The sequence below is a fragment of the Suillus subaureus genome, assembly GCF_016647635.1.
Source record: "Suillus subaureus strain MN1 chromosome Unknown BJ212scaffold_8, whole genome shotgun sequence".
NCBI classification, from domain to species: Eukaryota; Fungi; Basidiomycota; class Agaricomycetes; order Boletales; family Suillaceae; genus Suillus; species Suillus subaureus.
Window position 1 is genome coordinate 1,046,211 of NW_024538564.1, and position 24,673 is coordinate 1,070,883.

General features: G+C 48.2%; 11 protein-coding genes across 11 annotated transcripts; 6 read left to right on the forward strand and 5 right to left on the reverse strand.

Moving 5' to 3' along the window:
- Positions 1-157: 157 nt before the first annotated feature.
- Positions 158-1,882, reverse strand: BJ212DRAFT_1266048 (uncharacterized protein; the record flags this gene model as incomplete). The annotated part of the gene is made up of 8 exons (XM_041330534.1): positions 158-368; positions 421-559; positions 608-790; positions 841-935; positions 986-1,291; positions 1,347-1,480; positions 1,531-1,700; positions 1,738-1,882. 8 exons carry the CDS (start codon positions 1,880-1,882, stop codon positions 158-160), a joined length of 1,383 nt encoding a protein of 460 aa, XP_041195829.1.
- A 379-nt stretch (positions 1,883-2,261) lies between these two features.
- Positions 2,262-3,407, reverse strand: BJ212DRAFT_1037825 (ATP7, subunit D of the stator stalk of mitochondrial F1F0 ATP synthase). The gene is made up of 6 exons (XM_041328902.1): positions 3,125-3,407; positions 3,026-3,067; positions 2,741-2,965; positions 2,585-2,689; positions 2,447-2,528; positions 2,262-2,395 (listed from the first exon to the last, which is right to left on the reverse strand). Exons 1-6 carry the CDS (start codon positions 3,152-3,154, stop codon positions 2,358-2,360), a joined length of 522 nt encoding a protein of 173 aa, XP_041195830.1. The 5' UTR covers positions 3,155-3,407; the 3' UTR covers positions 2,262-2,357.
- Positions 3,408-4,412: 1,005 nt separating this feature from the next.
- BJ212DRAFT_1266564 (uncharacterized protein) lies at positions 4,413-5,737 on the forward strand (the record flags this gene model as incomplete). The annotated part of the gene is made up of 6 exons (XM_041330584.1): positions 4,413-4,581; positions 4,635-4,881; positions 4,930-4,961; positions 5,018-5,065; positions 5,116-5,186; positions 5,216-5,737. 6 exons carry the CDS (start codon positions 4,413-4,415, stop codon positions 5,735-5,737), a joined length of 1,089 nt encoding a protein of 362 aa, XP_041195831.1.
- A 288-nt stretch (positions 5,738-6,025) lies between these two features.
- Positions 6,026-7,562, forward strand: BJ212DRAFT_1297930 (uncharacterized protein; the record flags this gene model as incomplete). Its single annotated transcript, XM_041332639.1, has 2 exons — positions 6,026-7,199; positions 7,249-7,562. 2 exons carry the CDS (start codon positions 6,026-6,028, stop codon positions 7,560-7,562), a joined length of 1,488 nt encoding a protein of 495 aa, XP_041195832.1.
- Positions 7,563-7,772: 210 nt separating this feature from the next.
- BJ212DRAFT_1037930 (uncharacterized protein) lies at positions 7,773-8,864 on the forward strand. The gene is made up of 5 exons (XM_041328903.1): positions 7,773-7,912; positions 7,984-8,273; positions 8,346-8,456; positions 8,516-8,613; positions 8,665-8,864. Exons 2-5 carry the CDS (start codon positions 8,002-8,004, stop codon positions 8,808-8,810), a joined length of 627 nt encoding a protein of 208 aa, XP_041195833.1. The 5' UTR covers positions 7,773-7,912; positions 7,984-8,001; the 3' UTR covers positions 8,811-8,864.
- An 832-nt stretch (positions 8,865-9,696) lies between these two features.
- BJ212DRAFT_1340854 (hexokinase) lies at positions 9,697-11,870 on the reverse strand. The gene is made up of 9 exons (XM_041335122.1): positions 11,764-11,870; positions 11,674-11,715; positions 11,591-11,626; positions 11,437-11,543; positions 11,110-11,387; positions 10,832-11,020; positions 10,223-10,776; positions 10,050-10,171; positions 9,697-9,998 (listed from the first exon to the last, which is right to left on the reverse strand). Exons 1-9 carry the CDS (start codon positions 11,772-11,774, stop codon positions 9,865-9,867), a joined length of 1,473 nt encoding a protein of 490 aa, XP_041195834.1. The 5' UTR covers positions 11,775-11,870; the 3' UTR covers positions 9,697-9,864.
- A 750-nt stretch (positions 11,871-12,620) lies between these two features.
- BJ212DRAFT_1266739 (clathrin adaptor mu subunit) lies at positions 12,621-14,497 on the forward strand (the record flags this gene model as incomplete). Its single annotated transcript, XM_041330603.1, has 11 exons — positions 12,621-12,658; positions 12,715-12,920; positions 12,987-13,110; positions 13,174-13,303; positions 13,326-13,329; positions 13,389-13,518; positions 13,574-13,708; positions 13,779-13,939; positions 13,987-14,089; positions 14,156-14,281; positions 14,332-14,497. The coding sequence occupies 11 exons, from the start codon at positions 12,621-12,623 to the stop codon at positions 14,495-14,497; spliced, it is 1,323 nt and encodes a 440-aa protein (XP_041195835.1).
- A 904-nt stretch (positions 14,498-15,401) lies between these two features.
- On the forward strand, positions 15,402-16,300 carry BJ212DRAFT_1267034 (Isochorismatase-like protein; the record flags this gene model as incomplete). The annotated part of the gene is made up of 6 exons (XM_041330626.1): positions 15,402-15,471; positions 15,541-15,605; positions 15,662-15,704; positions 15,757-15,914; positions 15,965-16,142; positions 16,191-16,300. 6 exons carry the CDS (start codon positions 15,402-15,404, stop codon positions 16,298-16,300), a joined length of 624 nt encoding a protein of 207 aa, XP_041195836.1.
- A 2,976-nt stretch (positions 16,301-19,276) lies between these two features.
- BJ212DRAFT_1297934 (uncharacterized protein) lies at positions 19,277-20,315 on the reverse strand (the record flags this gene model as incomplete). Its single annotated transcript, XM_041332640.1, has 5 exons — positions 19,277-19,509; positions 19,562-19,611; positions 19,691-19,844; positions 19,907-20,068; positions 20,117-20,315. The coding sequence occupies 5 exons, from the start codon at positions 20,313-20,315 to the stop codon at positions 19,277-19,279; spliced, it is 798 nt and encodes a 265-aa protein (XP_041195837.1).
- A 1,284-nt stretch (positions 20,316-21,599) lies between these two features.
- BJ212DRAFT_1038226 (uncharacterized protein) lies at positions 21,600-22,852 on the forward strand. The gene is made up of 5 exons (XM_041328904.1): positions 21,600-21,928; positions 21,977-22,105; positions 22,158-22,294; positions 22,341-22,419; positions 22,475-22,852. The coding sequence occupies exons 1-5, from the start codon at positions 21,691-21,693 to the stop codon at positions 22,702-22,704; spliced, it is 813 nt and encodes a 270-aa protein (XP_041195838.1). The 5' UTR covers positions 21,600-21,690; the 3' UTR covers positions 22,705-22,852.
- Positions 22,853-23,793: 941 nt separating this feature from the next.
- On the reverse strand, positions 23,794-24,625 carry BJ212DRAFT_1038361 (uncharacterized protein). Its single transcript, XM_041328905.1, has 2 exons — positions 24,488-24,625; positions 23,794-24,417 (listed from the first exon to the last, which is right to left on the reverse strand). Exon 2 carries the CDS (start codon positions 24,194-24,196, stop codon positions 23,813-23,815), a length of 384 nt encoding a protein of 127 aa, XP_041195839.1. The 5' UTR covers positions 24,197-24,417; positions 24,488-24,625; the 3' UTR covers positions 23,794-23,812.
- Between the last annotated feature and the right edge of the window lie 48 nt (positions 24,626-24,673).

A 24,673-nucleotide genomic window follows, 5' to 3' on the forward strand; every position in this document is an offset into this window, starting at 1 on the left:
AAAGAAAGCAACGACAGCGCATGTATGTAAGTATAATACAACGTGATAAATAGCTAGGGTATCCATTAAGAAGCACAGCGAATTGCCATGTGGCCTTCCGAGGCGTGTCCAAGACACCGAGAAATACATGAGAACTGGACAACAGTTGGCATTATGCCTATTCATCCTTATCCTTGTCAGGGGATTCGGTTTCTGAGAGCAGTTCGTCAAGGGAGGTGGGCGGTAACGTCTTGACCATTAATAATGGCGTCCCGGCAAGCGATTCACCATCTGTGAATGTGGGGCTTGATCTACCAGAGCGACTGCCGTTATTGTTATTACTGCTGTCCGCAAGCTCCTTTCGGAGTGCCTCCAATTCGCGCTCGAACCTTCGAGGAAAGTAAGATTCCTGTGTGGGGACCCAGAGTCAAGAGTACTTACTTGCGACCGAATACCTCGATGTAGAAACCGCCACCATTCCAGACGCTCACAGAGAATATAAACATAAGGAATGCTCCACTCCACACAGGGCTATCATACAACAAGAACACCGCAGGCAGTTCTGTGAGGAGAGAGTATACTGAAGGAGAATTAGCATCACTGAGTCGTGGCGTTAAACTTTACATACCAAGTTGCCCCGCCATGAACGAAACTTCACGGTACTTTGGAGGAACTGTCGACAAAGCTCGCCCAATAGCACTACGCTTGTCATTCAAAAGGAAAGAAAACGATGTCGTTCGCTGGCCAGATGCAATCTTGCTTCGACGATCTACCAGTACGAATTTCCAATACATCAACTGCCAAGAGATATCTAGATGACCAGTCATGTTCAGTTGTCAAGATCATCAACATGAAGCTTACATATAGCACCGCTCATAAGGAGAGCACGGACTGGATCGAGGTACGGGAGTGCTTTCAGCGCGGGGAATCTGTCTTCTGCATTCGGATAGAAGTGCCTGTCCATCGTGATGAATAATTTGTATAGAGAAGACCAATCATAACGGACCGGATCACCGTGAATGCAAAAGGCGCGTATATATGCACGAATAACGACGTGACTTTATCCGTGTCATGAAAAACAAGGCTGTTTCTCCAAGTGATAACGGCACTAGCGAGCGAGCCATGTGATAAACTGTAACAAGCCATGAACAGCGCAGCATTTGATGGGAAGAACCACATGTAGATAAAGTTGAGGATGGTGACGTAGTAGCAGAGGTCGAATAGGAAATAATGCCATGAGCGCTTCTTGTAGTGGTAGGCACGAAGAGGAAGGAGATAAAGGCCTTGCACTGTATATGCGATATGGATCCATCTGCATCCAGGACATCAGTCACCACCAAACGCAAGGAACTCCCAAGGGTGCGTACTGTGGAGCCAAGCCAAAGAGCAACGCCGACACAAGGAGAGACATGACACTAAAGAAAAATGACACTTTGTCACGTGTCCTCACTACCTTGGCGGAATGCCATGATTCAACTAGATTTTGCATACGGGCCGAAACCTGTCATCGACGCATTAAATCGTGATGAACGCCACAAGCTCCGAACGTACCTTCAGCTTGAAGTTTTTGACCTCGCGATCGAAATTCTCCGCCAGCAGATCACCTGATTGCACGCGTTTCTTCAAAGCTTCTTCAGCCTTTGATTTTAATCTATCGCTGTGCTTTTGTATCTGCCGCTGGAGTAAGTCCAGCCGAGAGTCAAAGAATGTCTCCATTGTATCTATCGAAAAGCATGTTAGGGTTGGGATGGCCATGACAAGATGATAGGGCAGAAGACCTGCCTAGCAAGGTAAAGGCGCCTGTCTCGTCTCGTATAAAGCGTTCGAAGGGTGCAGAGAAGTACCCTGCCCCGGTCGCTGGAGACTCCATTCTTAAAGTTGGCGAAGGTGGACTTGACACCATTGTAGAAGTCTGAGATATGGGCTTTAAGTCCGAACAATGCGAGCGCAAAGCAGGGTGGCAAGCAACAGTGGATGTCTGGACTCTGAAGCGCTTGAAGGCAGTGCGTCACACGCCGACATAAATGTATGCTTACGTCACCACAACTTAGTTTTCCAGTACTCTTGATCTCTCTTGTGATTCGACTTCCTAGAAGGAACAACTCTGCGTACGTGAGATTACTTTTATTGACTTCCTCGATGTCGTTCTCCGTACCTGAGTTAGTAGATACCAGTACCAGTAGCTAATCAACTCCATTTATCATTTGCCCGTACTTAGGCAACTCTAAATCTTAATTACTACCAGAAGTCCAGATAAACAAGTTGAGTTTCGTGGACGAGCACCAAAACATGTATAGTCTGGCCAGCATATATAGAATTCAGGATGCAATGAGGACAGGGAATGCGGTGCAATGCTCTATGTAGGTTACAGCAATACCTCACATCAACGAAAGGTCGCCAAACTTCTCTTTGTAACCTGGAGGCATTGTTCAAGCAAAACGAAATATAACACAAGCGATGAACATACCCGGTACAGTCCATTTGCCTTTCTTGACCATGGTCTCGACGGCTTCCAGTATCCGTGGGTGAGCGTTGCCGACGTCCTCCACCTAAGCAAACAAACAAAATCAGAGTTGGATTCCAAGACCAAGAAGAGAAGACACACCGTCAAGTCTTCGAACGGACGAGCCTCTTCAATGTTAGCAAGCGTCGCCTGTAACTCCTTGAGTTCCACATCAATCTGAGCAGCGGTCGCTTGGGCTTTCTCAACCTGCATTAACACTCAGTCACACAATTACAACCTTGAACGCAGAGGTCATACCGCTTTAGCCTCGAAAGTTTCGATAGCTTTGATGTGGGCATTCACGTCGTACGTAACAACCTTGAAATCTTTCAACAGCTTCTCAGCCTCGTCAACAATTGCCTTGTTCTTAAGGACAGAGCGGTAGTGTGCGAGGTCAACGGTTGTGGGTTGAGATGCATACTGCGACTGGATGCGTTGAGCATCCCCGTGCCGTTTGCGGAATGCCTGCAGAGCAGCGATGGTGTCTGTAAATACAAAACCTCTATCAGTCCAGCTGCACTTTAATTACAAGTCGAGCTTCATGCCTTTTCCAAGCCTAAGTGTTGAGTAAATGCGGGTAAAGTCCTACCAGCGGGGAAACGAGGATGAGAGCGCGACCGAGCACGAAAAAAAGAGACTTACAACCGCGGCTACTGCTGCTTTTGATGCCATGGTTTAGAAAAAGGCAGGAAATATAGAGTAGCTGGGACACTAGGTAGGGTGCACACGCGTTGGCTACCCACAAATAATAATGCTGCAAAGGACGCGAGAATAGACTGCAATGAGCGGAGGTAAGGCCGGGAATTGCCGATCCCGTTCATTCCGACTCTCGACGAAAGGTTGACAGAATAGAGAACAGACGCGCACAAAGCCCAACATTAATATATGCTTCATTTATTCAATTTCTACAGTCTCTTCTGCAGCTTTACACAAAGGTTCTGGTTCTGTTACTATTCAAGGTTCCCCGGAAGACACTGAAGTGAACCCGATTTCTCACTGCGCAGGCAGACATTCACGACCAATGATCATAATAGTCCCGTAAAAGCTTGTAAAGTTTAAGATAATATTTCAAGCAGCCAGCTCACAACTTCCTTCATCAACCCTAGAAGCAACGACGTCAGTGAGCACCAGTGATACGCGGGCCCGCTCAGATAAGATACAGTACCACGACTTTCACATCCGTGCCGTCACCCAATCACCTGACATCCTTATCTTACCCCGCTGCCCTTATAAGAACAATACGTACGAACGACCTTCTCCTGAACCCTTTCTCTAGAACACGGGCACAGATCGAGGGCAGTGAACCTCGTGTGACGCTGAGAGCCTGGATCGAGCTTAGGTCTAACGACGTATTTGTGAGTCAAGTAACGCCCTTCCCTTCTTTGACTAAATTTAGGTTTAAATGCTCAGCGTGCATGGATTATAGGATGAACAGGGTTTTTGCTTCTGCCCTTGCTGCCGTTGAGCAGTTTCGTACTCTGGGACCGCTGCCTAGCATTCTCCTTGCCGCCGCGGTGATTTTTCTAACGTACAGTTTCGTCCAGTCGAGATCCTCGAATGCTGCTCATACGTCACCCGTCACCGAGAAAGATAGGAATGTGAACAAGAATAGGGAACTGGGCGGTATGTCTTGGCGATTCTAGTATATGTGATGACGCTCACTTTAATAGACTGGATCGCGGAAGAATTCGATTATCCTGAGATTGATCCATGCTCTTTCCCACTGAAGGACGTGCGCCCAGTACCGTATAGACCATTTCGGTATGGCGAATATCAGTAAGCGCTTTATTTATTTCCTTTTTTTGTCTGCATTGCCCAGGTGTTGGCGCGTGAGTTTGGTGTGCGTGGCGTGTGGATACATATGATTTGTGGAGTCATTTTGTACTTATGGCTAATGAATTTTGTCGTCTCTTTCGAATGCAGAATCACGATGGGTATTCGCACGATGCCTTGGAGCGAATGGATTGAACTAGACTCGACCTACCCGCACTGGCAGCGTGTGCGCAAGTCCCGCGTTCGCACGCGCGGGCATGATGCCGTGCGCGTTCTTCCCGCCCGAGAAGATGAATCTGTCAAGGTCCAAGGGGGCGCATGGGCAGGTGTGTTATCTCCCTGAAATAGGAAGGGCCGAACCTCTGCTGATAAGCTACAGCAAAGGAGCTCGTGTATGAATTGGCAGAGTACCTTCCGCGGCGATACCCATCGAGTTTTCGAGTAACGCGATTTCCGGACGGTGTACCAGCACCGTCCATTGGTGGTGTATCGCTCGCTTGGGGACAGCAACAGCCCGTGCAAACCATCGAAGCGGTTGAGACAGGAGATAAATTTGATTTGGGGGTGCTGGAGGGTCTGGACGGCGTTGAAATGGGCGAAGAGGCCATGAGGATCACTGCAGGGCTGTGAGTACCACGGCACTATATCTAATATTTCTAACCTTCTGTGCTCAGTATACAAGAAGACGTGGCACTCATGATCGAGGGTATAGGGCTGTTAGACCACCATGGGTAATAAATCTCAAAACGTTTATTGATACAGGCACCGATGGCAAGTACTATTTCCAGGCAGGAGCGATCTGCATTCCAGGTAAGTGGAAACAGCAGTTGAGCTTGAGGATTGCTCCTAATTACCCTTAGGATTCTGGCGCATGCGGGACAAGATCGGAATGGCCCTGGACGATATTCATATTTCAGGAACGTTCCACGATGTAAGCCTAGTCCATCATATCATTGGCAGCCTGTCCATGACGGGTGCAAAGTCAAAGAAAAACTGCAGACTAGCATGGAAAAGTTTTTCAAACGGATGCCGGTGGACAAGCCGGTGATTCGAAATAATTATTTTATGCAAATTTGCAAGTCGTCGACGCACGTGGCAGATGCCGACGTTGAGGAAGAAGACATCGATCCAGAAGAATTAGGTTGGTCAGAATCGACAAACGGACCAGAGGATACATTTTTGCATGGACACGGGCATGCTGCACAACCTGCATCATACCTCGCACCGTCGACACTACGACTCCGAACGGAGCGGCAAACGTTGCGTCGGCTTCCTCGGACAGGAGCGATTGTTTTTGGGATTCGCACATACTTGTTCAAGATTGAGGAACTGGCTCGGGAGCGAGGAGTAGCTGATCGACTTGCAAGCGCGGTAAGAAGCTGGCCTAATGATGTTGGGGTATACAAAGGGCGTAAGATGTATGGTGATGTGCTACTGAAGTACTTGGATGAATGCGCAGCACGGGATGAGGGACGAGGGTAGATCATATGTGTTGTTGCTACGACATGTTTGTTGCGGACTACCGCATGGAAGAATGCTATATTAGGGGTGAAGAATTACAAATGACGTGTCGGATGTGCTAAAAGTAGGAAATGATTGCGTTTATCGAGCGTTTATTAGAACTCCGATTCAAGTTCAATATAACACGAGACTACGTCAGACGTCGTCATTCCTCTCTGACCTCTCCTCGAGAAAATTGGAGAAATTACGCACGGGCCACAAACAAAGAGCGGAGTAGTTGGCTTCGTGCCGTGTCGTCATCGTATCATCATGACCACAACTTCACCCAAAAACGGTGATACATCCAACTCCCCTGACGTCAGGCCCCCACCACCCCTTGCAAGACAGACCAGATCTGATTTCGACCTTGAACCCAACCCATTTGAGCAGTCCTTCTCCAGACCCTCCCATGTCCGACATTCCCCTCGTTCAAAACGTGATTCACCTAGCCCAGCCTCATCTAACAGACCATCCTCTGCTGCCTCAAATCAAAACTCAAAGGATGGTAGGTCTACTTCTCCAAGACCAGTATTACCCCCTCTCGCAGCCATAGCATCCCCCAGCACAGATCAAGGTTATGGCTGGCAGTTCTCTTCATCTCTTGCCAATTCTCTACGTGCTGGGCCCCTCTCTCCTGCAATGCTGGCTGGCCCCCAGCAGGGTTCAGACTCCGCCTCCCATATGCCTTTTGACACCTCATTCCGAACGGGTTTAACTCCCCGCACCGGTCTCACTCCCCGGACAGGTTTGACCCCAGGCACAGGCTTGACACCCCTCGTAGGCGGTCCTGTCTCCTTCCCCCCTCCTTCCCCAAACACCGCCGCGTTCTTGGCGCTTATGAATAATAATGCAAGCGCTAATTCAAACGCGACTATAACACCAAACACCCTCAGCGCAATCACAGGTGTTCTCAACTCCTCATCAGCCCAGTATAGCTCTGTCACACATGCTCCCACCACGAGTTCTCACCTATCCACATCCATCACTGCCAATCAGGAAAATAGTGATCCTCCTTACCTCAGCGCATCTTCCGCCGCAAGCACCGCTGCAAATGGCTTATATCTGCTTTCCCAAGCTCATCAGGAGCTTACCAAGCGTGAAGAAGCCCAGGCACGTGCTAACAATGTTGCAAATGCAACAAACGGCAGGCGTGGTACAAAGCGCAAGTCCTATGACGCTGCAAGTCCACCTCCTCAACCTGCTCCCACCGCTCGTGCCCAATCTCAGCAGCATACCTCTCCCGTAAAACGTGCACGGGCTAATACTGTAACCAGTGTCAGCACAAATGGTCGTGGTAAAGCCTCTACAGATGATGAAGAGGATGACGAGGACGAGGATGATGACGACATGCCACCTTCTCAGAACCCCGGGGCCCGGAAGCAAACAAAGAAGCCCGAAACAGAGGAAGAAAAGCGACGTAACTTCCTCGAACGAAATAGACAAGGTTTGCCTTTGTTTAAACTTTCTCTTCGCCTTACTCACTTACCGTCCAGCCGCCCTAAAGTGTCGACAGCGCAAAAAGGCATGGCTTGCATCATTGCAGGCCAAGGTCGAGTATCTTCAGACCGAGAACGAGCGCCTCACATCCGCTCTCGTCTCATCGCGCGAGGAGATCTCGCGGTTATCCGCCCTCGTTGGAGGCGCCGTCATTGGACCTGGGGGACCGACTGTCGGTCCAGGTGTGGGCCCCCCACCAGTAGCCGTCAATGGCGTGGTCACCAATGGCCAGCCCATCAGCATGAACATGAATCTTGTTGCCAAGGGCGCGCCGGCCGCCACCTCTGGCCGCGCGAGTTATGGGTACTAAAACCCATCCTTTCATCTGATTTCGTTTCATGATGTGTTGCGTTATACGTTGACTCGGCACTGCTCGTTACGCATTTGGACCGTGTAGGATTGTCGTTAACTTTATTTTTGCATCATCGTTGACACACGAGAAAGTTGTCGCTGCGCCTCCTTACTTGCCCTTTCTCCTGCATAGTCCTCGCATCATCCCTAGCATTTTATTTCTCACCAGTCTCCACCTACCGCCCGCGGTGCCATCCCGCACCACTTCGACGTCATCCTTGGCACAGCTTAGCACATTGCCATACCCTTTATCTCGACCTCTCGACCCTACACACACCGCAAAAGAAAATACAAATTGTACCCTCGCTTGTACGTTGTGAAGTAGGCGATATATCATACATACATCATACTTTTGTACATCCTGACCTGAATACATACAGAGGCATCAACGCACGCACATGAATTGCGCTGTCCTCGGTTGTATAACAAGGCGAGAAAACATCGAGGAATGTAATTCCTGTTCCAGACCCCTGTTATTCTGCTCGTCAGCTAGAGTGGGCCAGACCGTCGAGGTACACATATTGATGTTCCTGCGCCGCATAAGTCCACGCATCGGACATCATGTGCCAGCATATACCGCATGTCCGCGAACTTCCGATATGGTTATCACATGCCGTCTATCGACATCTTTACGGGCGGTAGCTCCCCAAGATTTTAAAAACGAATACCAGTGAGTCGGTCAGTTGCAACCTTGCGGGGCATCTATAATTCACTGCGGTCTGATTGCGCCCGCACGCGACAGGGTGCACCCTGAGACCTGGAGGCGCGATGACTTTATGCAGATTGTGACGGGAAGTTGGCGCGAGATACCCTATCTGCAGGTCGTGTCTTGGACGTACTCGGCAGGGACGACGTACGTACTACCCTCCGCTGAGCACGCGCATTTACGTTTCACCGCACTTCCTGCCTCAGCGTGAAAGCGACTATCCAATCAAATGCATATTCGGATACGTGGTCGGTCGGGTGTTGGATTCTGTCGGCCAAACAGATAAGGCAGATAAGGGATTTATGTAAGGACTTATTTTCATGCTTTGCTGGATTTTCGACTGAACGATTCCAAGGCGCCATGGACCAGTCAATAATCCGCGTGAAAGAAGTGAAAACGAGCGTAGTAGCGTTGATTGGGTTAATGTTACAACGTCTAGGGGGCCCAGTATCCGCCGTACAGTTATTGCTCGTCATGAGTTCATTCATACCGCATGCATGATTTTGTGACGAGAAATAACGTATTGCGCGAGATGGGGCGGCGAACGGTTTGGGTTCGTTTGTGCCTCGCGTTTTTTTCGAGGTTATCGCTGATAGGCCTCTGCAGCTGGCATGTTTTCACTTCACCGCCAAGTGACTCTCGCCGGTCCCGAAATTGCTGGTTCGTACTTTCTGCAGGATGACATATTCACTTTACGCTCGATCTCGTTAATACAGACACAGACAGATTTACCACTCGCTAATAACGCAGCTGACGCATCTGCACCTGGAGCCAGTGGGACGACTGGCGGTAAATATGTACACTATCAATATGCGGTGGGTTTTCTCGTCCTATGGGTCTCGCAAAGACCTCTCTACACTCCATGTCCGAAGACACGCAAGCATCCGATCTTCGCGAGGTACGTCCGGGCACATAGCCAGGGTTTGGGTCAGCCGTGACCAGATCGGAGACGGGTATTGGCAAAGGCTTTGCATTTGATGAACGCACCGGGCGATGGAAAAACTAAATGGCAAAGGTGATTTTGAGGGTGCGGGACGGTAGGTAGGGCCGTGCTATTGATCGCAACTGTTTTAGCGACCGTGTACTTGAACAATCTCATCACAATTGTGGGATAGTGTCCTTGACCGAGGTGGAAGGATCGTGAAGGAAGGCATTGGGAAAGGACACAGGGGTCTGTTAAATATTAAAAGCAGGGAAAATGCTATATCGAAGGAACTGCTCCGTCTGGACGTAGACAATCTCACCCTGCCGCGCTATAGTAGGCTCGTGACCAGCCTGGCGTATACTATTAACAGATGCATTGTCATAGGTGTTTGCAGTCGCCATCCAACCCATTATTAGAACGTGAGTCTGAAATCTCGAGCAGCCCACCTGAAGATGAGCAAACTGACACCAGGAAATCATTTGATAACTTGAACATATACTAATGTTACAGACTCGAAAACAAACAAGCGTCTAGCAAAATAACAACAGTTTAACCGATTCGATACATAAATGGATACTGCCCAGCATCACACATCCTATTGTATGTCTTCTAATCGTACACCCAGGCTTCTCACCGCGATAAGGAAGAAATGTACGCGACTTCCGTGGGCGGCGTAACCTTGATATCTTCGGGGTCGTATCCATATGCGCCGTTTGTGTGGTTGGCCTGACTCTGTTTCTGAGCAACGAGCGCACAGAGAGCGGCTGGGATACATTCAGAATGGACACAAAAGAGCCGAATTTGGTCAGACTTACCACCCGCACCGCTTCCATCCTTGGCCATCCCAATGTCGACACGGCTTTCCACCTCGGGACCAACGAGCGCCCGTAACGATGCTCGCAGCTTGGTTTGGAAATTAGGATAGAATTCGACCAAGCTTATCACGCCCCGGTTAGCAAGAATTGGATAGAAAAGGTACTACTCCTACCTTCCATCTACCCCAACACCGATCCTTTTGCCTTGGTCCTTCAGCCCGGCAGAACTTTGCTCCCCGTTGTCCCATAGTCGTGCTCGCTCAGTATGGACTAGTATAGCTGCTACAGCCGTTCCACTCATGCGTGCAGCCCTCGATGCTATCAGGTTGCACACTTGCCTGACAATGTCCGCATCTGCGAGGGAAATGTCGGGCAGGGGCAGTTCTAGCCGGTGGGCCAGTACACCCTGTATCCGCCACAACTTTTCCTCCTTTTGAGCTTCCGGGGAACCTTGTGCTGGCGGGGAGAATCGCCCAAGACCTTCCCATGCCTCTTCGATCTCGCTGAGAACTGCGGTGTCCAGTCCCCATTGCTTATTCAGTAGAGCCGAGGACCGACCTCCGAAGAGGAGCGGTTTCGGAGCGGCATCAATCAAACTAAGAATCACGTTTCGGGCGATTTCCCCTAGATACATTCCCGAAATGAATTTCTCGAAAGCCTGGAAACGTGGGTTAATAGATTCGCGGTCCAGCTTGTTGTCGTATGGAGTCGTTGGCAAGGCAGATCGCTGCAGTTCGACATGAGTGATCAAAGTGACGAGATAGGAGAAGAAGTTAATTCACAGAGTTGTTGAAACCGCCCCACTCAGTGTTCACAATCATTTCACCACCTGCAGCGACTGTAGGGTTCTGGTTTAATTTAGTGATCTTGGAGACTTCTTCGACATAAGCCCCATTAGTTCCTGTTCCAAAAATAGCACCGAGAATGCATCCGCCAGACGTATATGCTCGCGAAAGAAGAGCTCCAACGGTCTGTCATGGAAATTCTCTCATCAGTACATACGGTCACGTGCAAAATTGAGATCTGATGAAGGATCGCAGATGAAAGAATAATGACTGACGTCGTTGACGAGAGCTACACACTTGACATGAATATGTTTCCTGTCAAACGCGTCTTGAAGAAGCTTTACGACGTCCTTTCCAACGGCGTTCTTTGCAGAGAAACCTTTGGTCCAGGTGAGGAGAACGCCTGAATCGAGGGCGGATTGTTCCACAGGGAAGGAGAAGGTGAGGGCCAGGGGAACATATGAACTGTCCCCATCGGCGTGAGGTACGTGAGAGTCGTCGCCTTGGGAGGGGGTGTCCGTGAGGAAAGCGTCCACGGAGTCGGCGAGATAGTCTGAGAAAATATTGAAAGGCAGTGACGAGGGAAAACACAGAGGCCGCACCGAAAAGAGTGGTCACCTCACCAGTCTTGAGGGCCTCAGAGACTTTGTATTTTTGTTGCCGGAGGGAGAAGGTCTTGTCTCCGAGCAGAGTGACCTCGCAAACACGACTGACAATCCATCAGGCAAGTAAAAAATGGTAGGATTTGGTACTCACAGGTTTGTCCCACCGAGATCGAGGGCAAGGAACGTTCTAGGATATTCAGCCAGGTGCAGCGGTATGAGAGGTAGTCCACATACCCCGTTTCGGAGCCATCTGGCACACCCTTGACGAAGGTCGGACTATCTGACGATTAGATCGGGAACAAGACGTAAAGCGGGGGAACGTGCATCATCGCCATGGGACGACCATAACTGGATAAACCATCAGAAATTTCTGAGAGGAATGTTTGAGTGATCTTGAAGAGACCCTGATCGTCGATGGTGAACTGGTTGTGGAGAGACTCAAGGATATCTTCCTTTGCGCTGCCATGAAACGCGGTGGTGTGTGACATGGCAGGACAGGAGAGAAATGGACTGGTTAGCGAGAGACAGCGTGAGCAGATAAGCTTTACCCACTTTAGTAAGAACATCATTCCAAATCTCAAGGCGACCACTATGCTATTGGACACTAACCAAGTAGTTTGGTAAGTACCTTGAAGTTATAAATCTTCGCCAATCCTCGCTGAAATCTCAATCATATCCCTCGTTCAGTTTACTGCACAGCGGCCCGCGGTGACCTCAATACCCGAGAATCTCCGTTCGCAAGTTGAACATAGGTAGCCTAGTAGGGCGACTATTAGACCAGCCTTCGGAGCTAGTTCGGATTATTACTTCGCTTCGCACACCGGCAGTCCACATTCTGAAAACCGTGCTGTACGTTGTATATCTACTGCACGTTTATCGTATCATCCTTTGCAAGATGTCATTGGCCCGTGTCTAATCAGTCGCACATCGCCGAACAATAGAAATCGAGCTCCAGCTCATATCAAGTTCATCTGCCTCACTTTCTGAGAATTTTGGCCTGAAAAAGATGATCTCCATGTATTTACCTTAGTACCATGTAGGCTCTAAAGTTACAAGTAGTCTGGCTTATTCTGGTCACATAACCTTTTCCGGATGAGTCCGCTTTGTTAGGCAAGACTATGTGCGGGTCCGACGTGGTCGTTGGTGGCACCCATTGAAAGTTCATCTAACTATCATCGCCCATGGCTATTGACGGTCTGATAATCCTAGATCCAGCGGGGTATGGTTCGCCATCTTTGTTTCTTGGTTACTATAATTACAAGATTTCGCATACAGACGTCCCATCATCCAGTCCAGTTACACCACTTATCCGGCAGCGTACCCCTTACTGCATATCGAAGCGTTAAACAACGCGCTAGCAAAGGCTCTGCGGGAGGGTAGCGTAGACCCGGTTATATACATCGGAGAGCTATCGTGTTCCAGTGCGTGTTGCCATGTCGAGGTTGGCGGGATGAGATTCGTTGCGACAATAAGTGGAGATGGTTAGTGGTCAGCGGCTCGGTCGTGATCGGGGTTTTCTCGGGCAGCAACTGACAATACTCTATCAGCGGATCCCCTCATTGCATTCGCCTTTCTCGACTGCTTCATTGAAATACTCCAAGACTATTTTGGCATAGTCAGTGTTGCAACTCTCAAGGACAACTTTGACATCGTATACCAGGTTCGTGGGCAGTGTTCTTACGCTTTCCACTACTTGATGTCTACTTGTATTGAATATGTATCTTGGACTCACAGCTTCTCGAAGGAAACGCTTGATTCGTCTGGTCATCCACTGACAACCTCGCCGAACGCGTTGAGCGATATAGTTCTCTCGCCTTCCTTAATCTCGAAGCTTCTCGCCTCGGTATCACCAGCTACTCCAGGAGTTCCAAGCACGAGACCAGGAGGCTAGTCATCTATACTAATTTGCAATTGTTAGAAACTGCATTAACATCCTCTCGGTAATACAGGTTCTTTCGGTTCAAATGGTGCTGGTGGAGCTTTTACATCGCCGATACCATGGCGTAAAGCTGGGGTTCGGCATAATCACAATGAGATCCTTTTTGATATTGTTGAAGATATGCGAGGCATCGTCGGAAAGTACGCTCAAAGTTCATATCAGCCCGTTCGTGATGTTAAAATCGTCCAAATACAGGAATGGCGCGACGTTAGTGAGCAACGTTTTTGGCAAAATTGAGAGCAATGCAAAACTTTCCGGGACACCCGACCTGACATTGACATTCGCTAATCCTAATGTGATGATGGAGTGCGCGTTTCATCCATGCGTACGGTGAGTGGTCTTGCGAATCTATCATCTTCTCAGTGGCATCTCTGAACAGTGATTCTTGACTCCATTTCAGGTTACAGAAATGGACCCGCGACAACGCCTTATCCTTTGTACCTCCTGAGGGGCGGTTCATTCTCGCAGACTATCAGTATAGACCACCACAAGGCGCGCTCATCAGCAACGTGCCCATGCCACTTTCCCTTAAAGCGAATATGGACATGGGAGAGTTTGGCGGTACCATTGATCACTGATGTTTTTAAGTTATAACTGACACTGCGCAGGAACGTTTGCGCTCACGCTGACCTCGCGTTCGATAAAAGTGATGGAGAATCTAGAACTGAAATTCTACCTCGGAGAAGATGCGACCAGCGCGCAGTGTACATTGTCAAGTGCAGGTTCTAGTGTAGGATCTGTTGGAAGCGCAGATGGATCATGGTCATTTAATTCGAGAACAAAGGTATGCTTTGCCACCAGTTCGTTCTGTCCAAAAAATCACTCCCGTCAGACGCTCCGATGGGAGATTCTCAATATGCGGTCTTCCGGGAGCTGGATTCTTCGAGGTTCGTGGACGTCAAAGTAAGCAGTTTGAATAATTTTACAGATATGCGATATTTATGGTTCTCCAGAATCAAGGCCCCGCGTCCAGCACACGCGTTCCAAATACGTTTCGAGATACCATCCTATAGCTTCTCTTCGCTCAAGGTCGATCAGTTGCGGCTCTCAAGCGAGACATACAAGATGTACAAAGGAGTGCGGATGCGCAGCAAAGGGTCGATCGAGTGGAGATGGTAGCCAGCTTAGGACCCTGGCTACTTTGTATATTTCCAAGACTTACACCATACAGACTGTACGAGTCCCCCAAGAGCTGGCACAATTGCTCTCGTGATAAATTGCTTTATTCACGGCGGTAAGTTCTCGGATGCTCGCATATGTATATCTCTAGCATTTCAATGGCATTATCGGGGCGGACACGCTCTGACACTTTTTCCGGAGTAATTACGCTCGGTAAGCCAATTTGCTTTCATAATGACCACAAGGAGCTGCTTCATCGTCACGGAACAGTGCCGGACCGTATTTGATTCGTCAACTGAAACAAGCTAGTAAGCTATAAAATGGGGAGCGACATACTAGCGACATATTCCCGAAATTGATTGTTGCCGTGTAAAACAGTTCGGCGCTCAGTCACTGCAACTTCACAGCCGTATACCTCCTTCAAACCAGTCAAGTGATCATGCTAATTTTCCGTATCGGACCTTGAAATAAGGGAAGGCAGTTCCTTCTTGTTCAAGCGCCTAACCCAAACTCTGGCATTCTGTCACACAGATCTGGTTGGGAGATGGGCCTGTAGAAAGAACGGGATGATTTTGTGAATTTTGTGATTCACTGTCCTGATGCGGGCTCTGTTTGATTTCGATCTCAACGAGAAACAAGTATTGACATGGTTTAAGAGAGAACAGCGAGCAGAAAAAGCAGGCGAAGATGCCACCTGCTCAAGGACATGCTGGCAAATTCAAATTAGTCTTATCCCCACCAAATAATCAAGCAAGATTTTTACAAGCCGGCGTTCGGCGAGTGTCGAGCATATCTCATTCGTGTCAACCACAAGCTTGTTACACAGCGTCTGTGAGCATACTTTTGTTCTACCTTGATGCATTTGGTAACCACAAACCTTTGAATGGCATTTATCTGTGTCACTATGCCTGCAGTTTCGAAGCTTGTGCCAGAGGAGACTGTATTCTTCCTCTGCGACGTGCAGACACGTTTCAGTACGCTTTATCCTGAATCCATTGTGAATCGCTGAATCGACCGTCGTGCCATTGGCTGATATGAATCAGAAAAACTCATATTCGGCATTGACGAGCTGGTGTTGACAATCAACAAGATGCTCAAGATAGCAAAGGTATTATATACGCACCAACTCCTTTTCATGCCTTTACTCACATGAGGATACATAAGGCATTGGAGATCCCGGTGGTTGTCACGGAACAGAATCCCAAAGGTGAGTCCATTCTCGTCCCTCCTCTTCGAAATCAAGTCACCGAAAAACAAAGGCCTCGGAAACACCATCCCCGACATCGATTTACCTTCCCTAGGGCCTCTTCTCGTTGCCACCATCGCGAAATCGTTCTTCTCCATGATGACGCCAGAAGTGAAGGCCATACTCCACGAACGCCCACAAATCAAATCTGTGGTGCTTTTTGGCATCGAGGTTAGTTTACCCTATAACGACTGGCTCATTGGTAACATCGCTCGATTTAGTCACAAGTTTGCGTGTTACAATCTGCTCTGGATTTAATTGAGGCGGGATATAATGTCCACGTGATAGCAGATGGTGTTTCTAGCTCTAACAAAGAGGAGATTCCCTTTGCACTGGCGCGGATTCGACAGAGTGGTGGATACATCACTACTAGTGAGAGTGTGGCCTTTCAACTGCAACGTGCGCTTTTCATTCTAGACTATGGGGAGGCCTACTCATTGATTCTAGGGGGTGCTGGTCTTCCCGGATTCAAACTGTTCTCGAACATCATGAAGGAAGAGAAGGATAGCACGGTAAGAACCTCGCAGAAGATGCTGCAACACCGCTCCTTCTTGTAAAATTTGTTTACCGCGGTTGTATCATATTCTCCGAATCGAATAGGCAGGGCGTTTTCTCAGCCAGTCTGGCGATGACCCAGGCAAGCGTCATTTTGGGGGATCGCAAAGACCACGTTGGGGTCTATCAAGACATCCATTCGTGAAAATGTAAGCGTCCCCACATATTGATGTTTAAACAGGTAACTTCAACTCGATGGCTATGTCCTTTTGGGGGAACTTGCAACACCACCCGAATTGCCCATGGCGTGGAGCGGGCAGGTCTAGAACGCGCAGGACAGGCGGCGCTCATCCTGTCCATCTGAGACAGGTAAAGTAGTTGCAAATTCATATTCCCGCTCATCATGCTGACGTGGTTCATCGACATTTCCAGCCCAGCGCAGTCCGTTTTCCATTCTGGGTGTCCAATGTACAGGAGTAGATTCTATAAGTTCTCTCGCCTCTTTTCTATTGTTCAAGACGAAATTGAACCTTTAATCCCAGGCATCCTCCTACCATCAAGAACCCCTTCAAGTTCAATACTGCTCATACTTGGGAGGAGTCTTCATTTGGCTGTTCCGTGAAACCCAGTACTAGTAATATAGTAAGTATTTGTCAGTGCACGACTTAGCCAGTTCAATGGCTCGTCATTTAATGAAAATTTCTGCTTGAGAGCACAGGGACACCTATCCCAGGATTCTCATCGACTCCTCAACTTTCCCTTTCGAATCAGGTAGTGGGGCAAGACATTTCATGGGAGATCTTCTCGACCTTCGCGGCCGAGTTCACTGTTTCTTAATGCTGAGAAATTTTTGCATAGGTCCCTTCAAGTTATGTGTTATGTATCCCACGCAAAGGAGGACATGTGCGGTAATCATCTTGACACAAATATTTGAAGCGCATGGAGAAAGGGCTCGAATGCTTTGATAAGGAACAATTTCCTTCTATTGGTCTGCCTAAGTGAGACTAGCTTTGATAGGCAGATGAAATACATCATCTCTACAAACTCGGTGCGTAGACACCGCAGCAAAGGTAGCACTGCTCTTCATCTGACCAGTAGGGTGCATAATCATTCCCGCAGTCAGCGGTTTTCGCAACGCCGTAGCACAGGCCTTCTATGCATGAACCATGGGCAATAGCCGGCTTCACCCCAGCAGCAGTAGCAAGGATGGCGAGGTAGGCGAACTGAATGTTCATGATATCTAGTATATGCGTCAGTGATGACCGTCAGCGCTGGAAAACCACCCACCCTCAGGTTCGAAATTTGGTTCTATGATGTACGCGAAGGTTCTAATAATAGAACGTCCGGGAAGAGCTAAATGTGAAATGGACACGATGTTCAAGTCGGTCAAGTCTTCAAGTGATTACTACTTACTGTAAACGAGGCGGTTGTCTTTAAGGATTTGAGACTTGCCACGTTCAATTTATATGCACCTATCCGCCAAGCCTGGAGTTTTGCTAGGTTGTGCCCGACAGCCACGGTAGTGACCGGCAGAACATGACAGCGACTTGAATATCATAGCCCCACCACGTTATCCTGCCGTTAGTTCCAATACCAACTTACGGGGACTTTGGTATGCAGTATGCTATGCAAGCGGCACGCACCCTATTCATTTCCACTCGCCGACGCAGGGCAATAAGTACCATCTTACGGCCCATCTGAAGATTAGACGGAAAAAGATAAAAGAGACGGTCAGGGGCAGAGAACTTTCGTTGTAGAGACACACGATACGGAAGGGTTTTATTAGCAGCATGCCACGCTAGACCCAACTTACCATTTATTTTCATTCCGCATCCCATTTACTCCCCTCGTACAAAGACCGCTTCGGCGATCCGATTATGTGTACATCCCACAACACACGACATGACACACACGAAATGTATCAGCACGGCCCCGTGGAGTAGCAGACTCGTGCATCTAAAACGGCCAGCGGGAACAACGGACTGGTGGAGGTCAACCTTCCATCAGGGCGTTTACAGAGTAGGAGATACGGTGGGGGACACGGGCATCCCCAATTCCTAGATAGAGATGTCATGCATAGGGTCCTGTACCCCAACTGGACAACAATTGGATTTTTTTAAAGGCGGGCACGAGCGGTTGAGCCGTGACAGAGTGCGAGTTCCGAAATCGACATAAAGAGAAGCTGGGACAGTATTAGTGGGAAGGACACAGGTTCGAAGCAGGGTATTCGAGGAAGGATGCCCTGGTGCGGGGCATTCAATATTCAATACTCATTGATCCAGCACAGAGCTACGAAATTGTGCAGTGGGTCCGCGGCTAAGTATATAGCCATTGATATCAAGTATCAACCTGTGACAGCGTCTCAGTAATACTTTGGCAAGGGAGACTTACATTTTAACGAATTCCAGACGGACTTTTTGAAGTGCCAGCGGCATGACGGCAAATCGAACCGTTACGGAGTAGAAAGGGTGCTGTACTGGTCATTAAAAGATGAGGGGGTAACGTTGTGAAGCTGAGTTGCATGACAGAAAGAGGATCATCGTCACATATGGCACCATTGAGCAAATTTTCTCCGTCCACAAATTACGATGCAACGACGCGAACGAGTGTTAAAATGAAAGTCTGAACAGTGAACTCTAAGGGTAGGGGAGTATTGATGATATCATCTGAGACAGGCTTATAAGGTGGTTGCAAATTCATGTTTATTACGAGACGTGAGACTCTAGTAAGACTGGTTACGAGTCTAAATTTATTCATGTTCCTACTCATCATACACTCTCGCACAGTTCTGGATCTCAGAACTGACATTTTTGCTCATGGTCAACTAATATACTACATTGTCCTTCATCAAAAGCCGTCGAGATACGCTGGCTATTCAGAGCAAATGAGGAGAAAGATAGTACAAATAGTGTACAAATATCTGTTTGTGTAGTGAAATGACATGGGTGTGCCAATAAAAAGCAACGACCGAAGTTCACCACTTGTATGTACGATCATCAAGTAACTTATCATAGTGCGATCTCATGCCGCAAGATACATCATATATTGTACTGATGAGGGAAAGGGAGGTCGATCGTATCCTCCATGCGAGTAACCTCAGATCGATCGGCATGTTGGACAGCCCAGTCCATGACGTTGTCAAATTTCCTGCATGCATGACGAGTGTTGAAGTTTGGATAGGGTTTCGAGTGGTTCTTTACCCAGTCCCACGTGATCATCACGACTTCAGCATTGCACATGATAGACTGCCTGATCAGCTCGATGCAGTCGTCTAAGGTGTATGCCATAAGCAGAACGTATGTCGGGTAAGGAGGGAAATTTACCGAGATGCATTCGAACTACCGAGGGGTCCCGCTGGAACAAGGGATCCAACCTGTAATGGTCGGGCCAAGAGAATTTGCGAAGGAAGTGAAGTTCTACAGAATTGTCAGCCAAACATGACCGGGCTCTACAGTGTAGCATAGTTTACCAGACAACGCAGTTGGTGATTGATTTCCAACGATGCCATGAAACCTCCACCGTTGCTTTGTGGATACTTGACCTTCGCTGGTAGATCTACTTCTCCAGCTTTATGTAGGTCATTAATCGTAACCCGGATTGGTGGCACTGTGATTCCGTGTAAGTGAATAATGACCGACAGTACAATAGAATAAAATTGAATACCATACCATCGTCAGAAATCCTGGCCCAAGCGGCATCGAGTTCTGGGGGAGGAGGGCCATGATAGTGGGGAGCTTCGGGAGATCCACCGTTAATACGATAGATAGAAGGAAAATCGATGGTTCCATTGAACTTTATAATAACAGGCTCGACAGCAACACTTGCTGGAGCTGCAATGGGTCAATATTTTGACCATCTAGTGCCATCCGACTACTCACAGTATATAGCAAGATGAGCAGAAGGTGTGCTTATCCATAGCGTGAAGGAGAACACGGATGTGACGATAAGCGATCCAACGCTTAACCAAGGCCACAGGCAGAGAATACGATGTTTGAGATGAGGTTTTGCACCGGGCCTGTCTACGTCACCAAAGATCGTCTCTTCATCAACAGGAGAGTCTGTATAGTCTTGAGCCATGCTGGCTCCTGTGGCTAGCAGCTGCGTCTACTGCTCAGAGCTGAATACGAAAGCCGGCGAGATACTGCGTGCAAATGTTTCACTGTGAGTTCTTGATGTGGAGGATGGATACCATGTTGTAAACGCGCTGTAGCCTGTTTTGAGAGCTGGTGCTGACTATGCAATAACTTGAAACGTGTAATCAAGGAATCTGACACGCTTCTCAAGATTGCTACTCACCGAACGAGTTGATCAATATTGAAATATGTTATTTCAATGTCATTTCCGTCATCCTTTCTGGGAATGGGATTTGCTGGCACCAATACATCCTTTCCAGCTTCGTTCAACTATGACTCATGACCCATTAAACTTGCTGGCCTCCTGATGTGCTCGAAATAGTGCTCTACAAGCGGTGATAGGTTTGCGTCTGGAGCTGCAAAGTAGCGCCGGCGTGATTGAGTTTGGCAACTGAATCCAAATCCAGACCATCACTTACGGCCAATACTTTTCCCATTTTTACCTTATGGGTTGAGCATTAGAGTAGGCGCCAGGTGTCTTAATGGCACAATGAGAAAATATATTGTCCGTGCAACGAGTACAAGCACCATAGTCAGCCCACCGTACGGAGTGCTGAGTGTTGCCGGACGCGATTCGAGTCGTGCCGTTCTTCTGAACCGTGAGATCGAGATTTCAGCTTCAAGTTGACCGTTCTAGCTCCGCTCGGCTTTTGCAGTCCAAAATCGGCAGCCACAATTTGACGCTCTACCAACGTGCTCACGCCGCCGGTCACTGCTGCTTATTGTGCCTCATTCTGATTGCTATCGACCATCCTTCTGTAGCAGATGCTTTATATTTTCACCACCTCTCGGGACTGCAGATCTCGGATTACAAACCTCACCCATTGGACCGTCCATTTTTCACATGAAGTGCAAAGATTACAAGCACCAACGCACCAATATTGAGTATGTACATATGAGCGACTACTGGAATGAAGATGAACAGCAGAAGCTCTTACTCGAACTTGCTTGGAACAACGTCTCTGTCCTGCAAATGGTGTTTCTACCGTACCTATCACTGTGCCTGTCCGTTGGCGGTCCGAGGCCACCAAGGCGAGTGAAGTAGCAATGAGCTGGGGTCTCCAGGGATGAGTCATGTTCCTCGAGCACGATGAATTTCAAGGTATATGGGCAATTTGAAAACTGATTCTCCGCCATCGCTGGTGCTTAGAATTGTATGTTATGCCAGCTCATTGAGATATGATAACACAGGATAGCGGAAATTTCAATCAGGATCTTAGTTCAGATCCAATTGTTGGCACTTCTAGGTCTCCGAGGTTCACAGGCTGTATATTCCAAGTGCCTCAAAGTTTCGTCCTGCCTGTCCAATTCATATCCGAATGATCCCTCTTCCGTACGTTATGGGCAAGGGATATTCTGCTCAGTATTCTCCTGTCAATGGAGCGGACGACGAGGACGAGAAGCTTCTCCATAGGGATGCAGAAGCCAGACCTCACTCGAAGTCCCGTCTCCTTCACGTATCGCTGTGGCTCATACATGGTATCCTGATATTTATAACGTTACTCTTCTTCACGCTATGGGCACGAGCACTTTCGAAGGATGACATACTCCTGTACTGTAGGTGAACAAACGGCATGACAGAAATGCCTTCCTGACCCATCACAGCTCCGGCAAACGAGGCTATTGAATCCAAAGGCATTGTGAGATTCAACGGAAGTTGGGATCGTCGTGAGGTATATCGCGGCAGTCCGTCTCCAGATCTTGAAGCAGCTTGGGATAGAGTAACTGCCAATGGTTGCATATCTTTATTCCTATCGAGGCGATTACTGATTGACAACCTTTTCAGGGCGCCCAATGGGTATAACGCTCGAACAACTACTCGAAATAGAGGAAGAACCTGCCCCATTCATGGCTAGGTATCCGGAAGAGTACGGCGGGAATTATTTGGCGATTGTAGAGGTTATTCACCACCTTCATTGCATAGTCAGTCGTAACAGGGGGCTACTCGATCTTTACTCACCCCTTGTAGAACATAGTTCGCAGATCCACCTGGCGTAACCATTATATGGCAGAAGATCCTGACTTTATCCGATGGCGCATCCATCCTGGTTAGCATATTGTTACCCCTCAGCGTACGTCCTGCCTGCTAATGTTGTACATCAGATCACTGCGTCGAAATTCTCAGACAAGCCATTATGTGCCCCTCTGATGTAACAATGGTTAATTATGATTGGGTTGAGGGACTCGACGATCCTTACCCAAACTTCAATATTCCTCATCAATGTAGGGACTTCGAGAAGATTTTGACTTGGGTAGATGATCGTCGTGTTAACATCCCTCCATCGAAGTTGATCCGCCAGGAGGATAATGTTGATCTTCCTTACCCTCCCTAATTGTATTCCCGACCCATAGAGGATCTACAGGAGGCATGATATCGCATCACGAATGTCACTACAAAGACGTATGACTCGAGTTCTAGTGCTTATAGGCTGTCGCACAATAAATTCCCTTCGAATTAGATATCTTGTAAAGTCGGAGGCAGTCACGACTTCTACTGAACAAAGTAGTTCTACGACCACCGGAAGAACTTTTGACAGTGGTTGCAGTTAATAGTATCTCTCTCCCGATAGACACATCGGATTAACTTGAAAAAGGTATACATTAAGTGTCTCACGGGGCGTGGCAGGGCATGACCCCAACTGACCAGAAACGCCAGGTACTCGCTAACTCGACAGCAATCGCCTCGCGGTCCTTATCTGCCAGACTTAGCCGCATGAACAACCTCGAATTTGTAAATATACAGCACTCATCTTCCGCTACTCTTAACACTATCCCTCCAACTCCCACCATCATTGTCTCTGAACCAGTGGTACACCCCCCGACACCGGAAACCAGGGAGGAACGCTACTGCAAGGAACTCGAACTGGACAGGAAGGATGCCGAATGCGAGTTTTCTCATTACGAAGATGCAGGTATACTACTTGAAATAGCTGAAGGTACACAGATATTCGGGAGGAACGTGTCATATTTCTGTCTGCAATTCATAAGATTAACAGGTATCATGTTAGCAAAAAGAATGTACATTTCCGCTTCTATTCCGCGTCGCTATGGATGTCTTGCCCTGCAGTGGTCAAGCTTTATCTGTGCCTTCCGAGCGCATATTTTCATCGAACAAAGAGACTTGCACTCTACGGCACGGCAACTTATCTCCAACCACATTTGAAGCACTATAAGTTCTGAAGTTTATTTACGAGCAAGACCATCTCAATTTACAGAAGACCTGGTGGCTGACGAGCGGGACTATACAATATCTGGACCTGTGACACCCAAGGCAGTTGATGACCTAATGGCTACTGGGAATCTTCGCGAGCTTGTCGAGTTGCTCCGTCGGACTGCAAGGGACATTGATTATAATTAGTACAAGCGCTCCGTTCACCTTCGGACGTTTTCTACTGCGAATTACAATAAGAGATGTTTGTTTGCTGTTGTCTTTTTTTCTTCTTATCTTGCAAATAACGTTCGAACGTCCTGCCAACATCGCACTCTTGAAAGTGTGGTGTACAGCTGTCCGTGTGCGAATGAATCTGCGCGCAGGTCAAGCGTGGCTTCTCTAACGTCAGCCCTTGATACCCGTTGAATGTCGTCGCATAACCAGGTCGCAAGGGAAACTGTTTGCAATTTACGGTCCAGCTTTAACGCACTGGATTGAAAGAGAAGGTGATGGCAAGGCAGGCGATGTATCTCTCCGGTATGAGGGATTTGAATCTGCGATGAAGAGCGGTGATGTTGACTCCCGCATTTCGCACCATATCGCGATGTAGTCTGGAGTTTGCTCCGGTGCGTATTGCAAAAGGAGGGATAGAGATAAGCGAACAACGCACGCATATAAAAAGCTCGCCAGCATGTGGAGCACAGACAGGGGAGTCACGCGAATTGCTTCCGCGAGATCAAACGTTCGAATTCCGTCCCCACATATGTTATTAGATATCTGCTGGTCGCCGCATCACCCCGAACTCGTTTCAAAATTGAAGGGACAAAGTGCTTCATGGTAGTTCAACTGAACGTCATGCCACGTCATATTTCAAGGTCTAACGGGTTAAGCAAACCTACAAAAAGATATAAGGACCTCTGAATTTTCAACGTAGGCACTAACAAAGTGAACACTTCGAGTCTGACCTTTGTTCCTCTTAACTTCAAACATGCAACGCTATCTCCTTCTTAGTGCACTCGCCTGCATGGTGGTCCTTGCAGTCGCATACCCCATGTCAGAAGTGATTACGGATTCCTGCGAGTGTTCATGATATCAGTAGCATTATAGTTATTAACATATCATGCAGCTGTAGCAAAGTGTGACTCAGAGGA

What these genes read in the sequence shown, in the direction of transcription:
- BJ212DRAFT_1037825 (XM_041328902.1), bottom strand. Translation starts at nt 3,154, where the DNA reads ATGGCATCAAAAGCAGCAGTAGCCGCGGTT. An exon ending in AAGCAGCAGTAGCCGCGGTT is followed by an intron (nt 3,068 to 3,124) that starts GTAAGTCTCTTT and finishes CCCCGCTGGTAG; the next exon opens with GACTTTACCCGCATTTACTC. An exon ending in AAACTTTCGAGGCTAAAGCG is followed by an intron (nt 2,690 to 2,740) that starts GTATGACCTCTG and finishes GTGTTAATGCAG; the next exon opens with GTTGAGAAAGCCCAAGCGAC.
- BJ212DRAFT_1037930 (XM_041328903.1), top strand. Translation starts at nt 8,002, where the DNA reads ATGAATTGCGCTGTCCTCGGTTGTATAACAAGGCGAGAAAACATCGAG. An exon ending in ACGTACTCGGCAGGGACGAC is followed by an intron (nt 8,457 to 8,515) that starts GTACGTACTACC and finishes TTCCTGCCTCAG; the next exon opens with CGTGAAAGCGACTATCCAAT. An exon ending in AAGGCAGATAAGGGATTTAT is followed by an intron (nt 8,614 to 8,664) that starts GTAAGGACTTAT and finishes AACGATTCCAAG; the next exon opens with GCGCCATGGACCAGTCAATA.
- BJ212DRAFT_1038226 (XM_041328904.1), top strand. Translation starts at nt 21,691, where the DNA reads ATGATCCCTCTTCCGTACGTTATGGGCAAGGGATATTCTGCTCAGTAT. An exon ending in TTCACCACCTTCATTGCATA is followed by an intron (nt 22,295 to 22,340) that starts GTCAGTCGTAAC and finishes CACCCCTTGTAG; the next exon opens with AACATAGTTCGCAGATCCAC. An exon ending in CCGATGGCGCATCCATCCTG is followed by an intron (nt 22,420 to 22,474) that starts GTTAGCATATTG and finishes GTTGTACATCAG; the next exon opens with ATCACTGCGTCGAAATTCTC.
- BJ212DRAFT_1340854 (XM_041335122.1), bottom strand. An exon ending in GATCTCGGTGGGACAAACCT is followed by an intron (nt 11,544 to 11,590) that starts GTGAGTACCAAA and finishes ATGGATTGTCAG; the next exon opens with TCGTGTTTGCGAGGTCACTC. An exon ending in GGGGCGGTTTCAACAACTCT is followed by an intron (nt 10,777 to 10,831) that starts GTGAATTAACTT and finishes GTCGAACTGCAG; the next exon opens with CGATCTGCCTTGCCAACGAC.
- BJ212DRAFT_1038361 (XM_041328905.1), bottom strand. Translation starts at nt 24,196, where the DNA reads ATGCGTGCGTTGTTCGCTTATCTCTATCCCTCCTTTTGCAATACGCAC.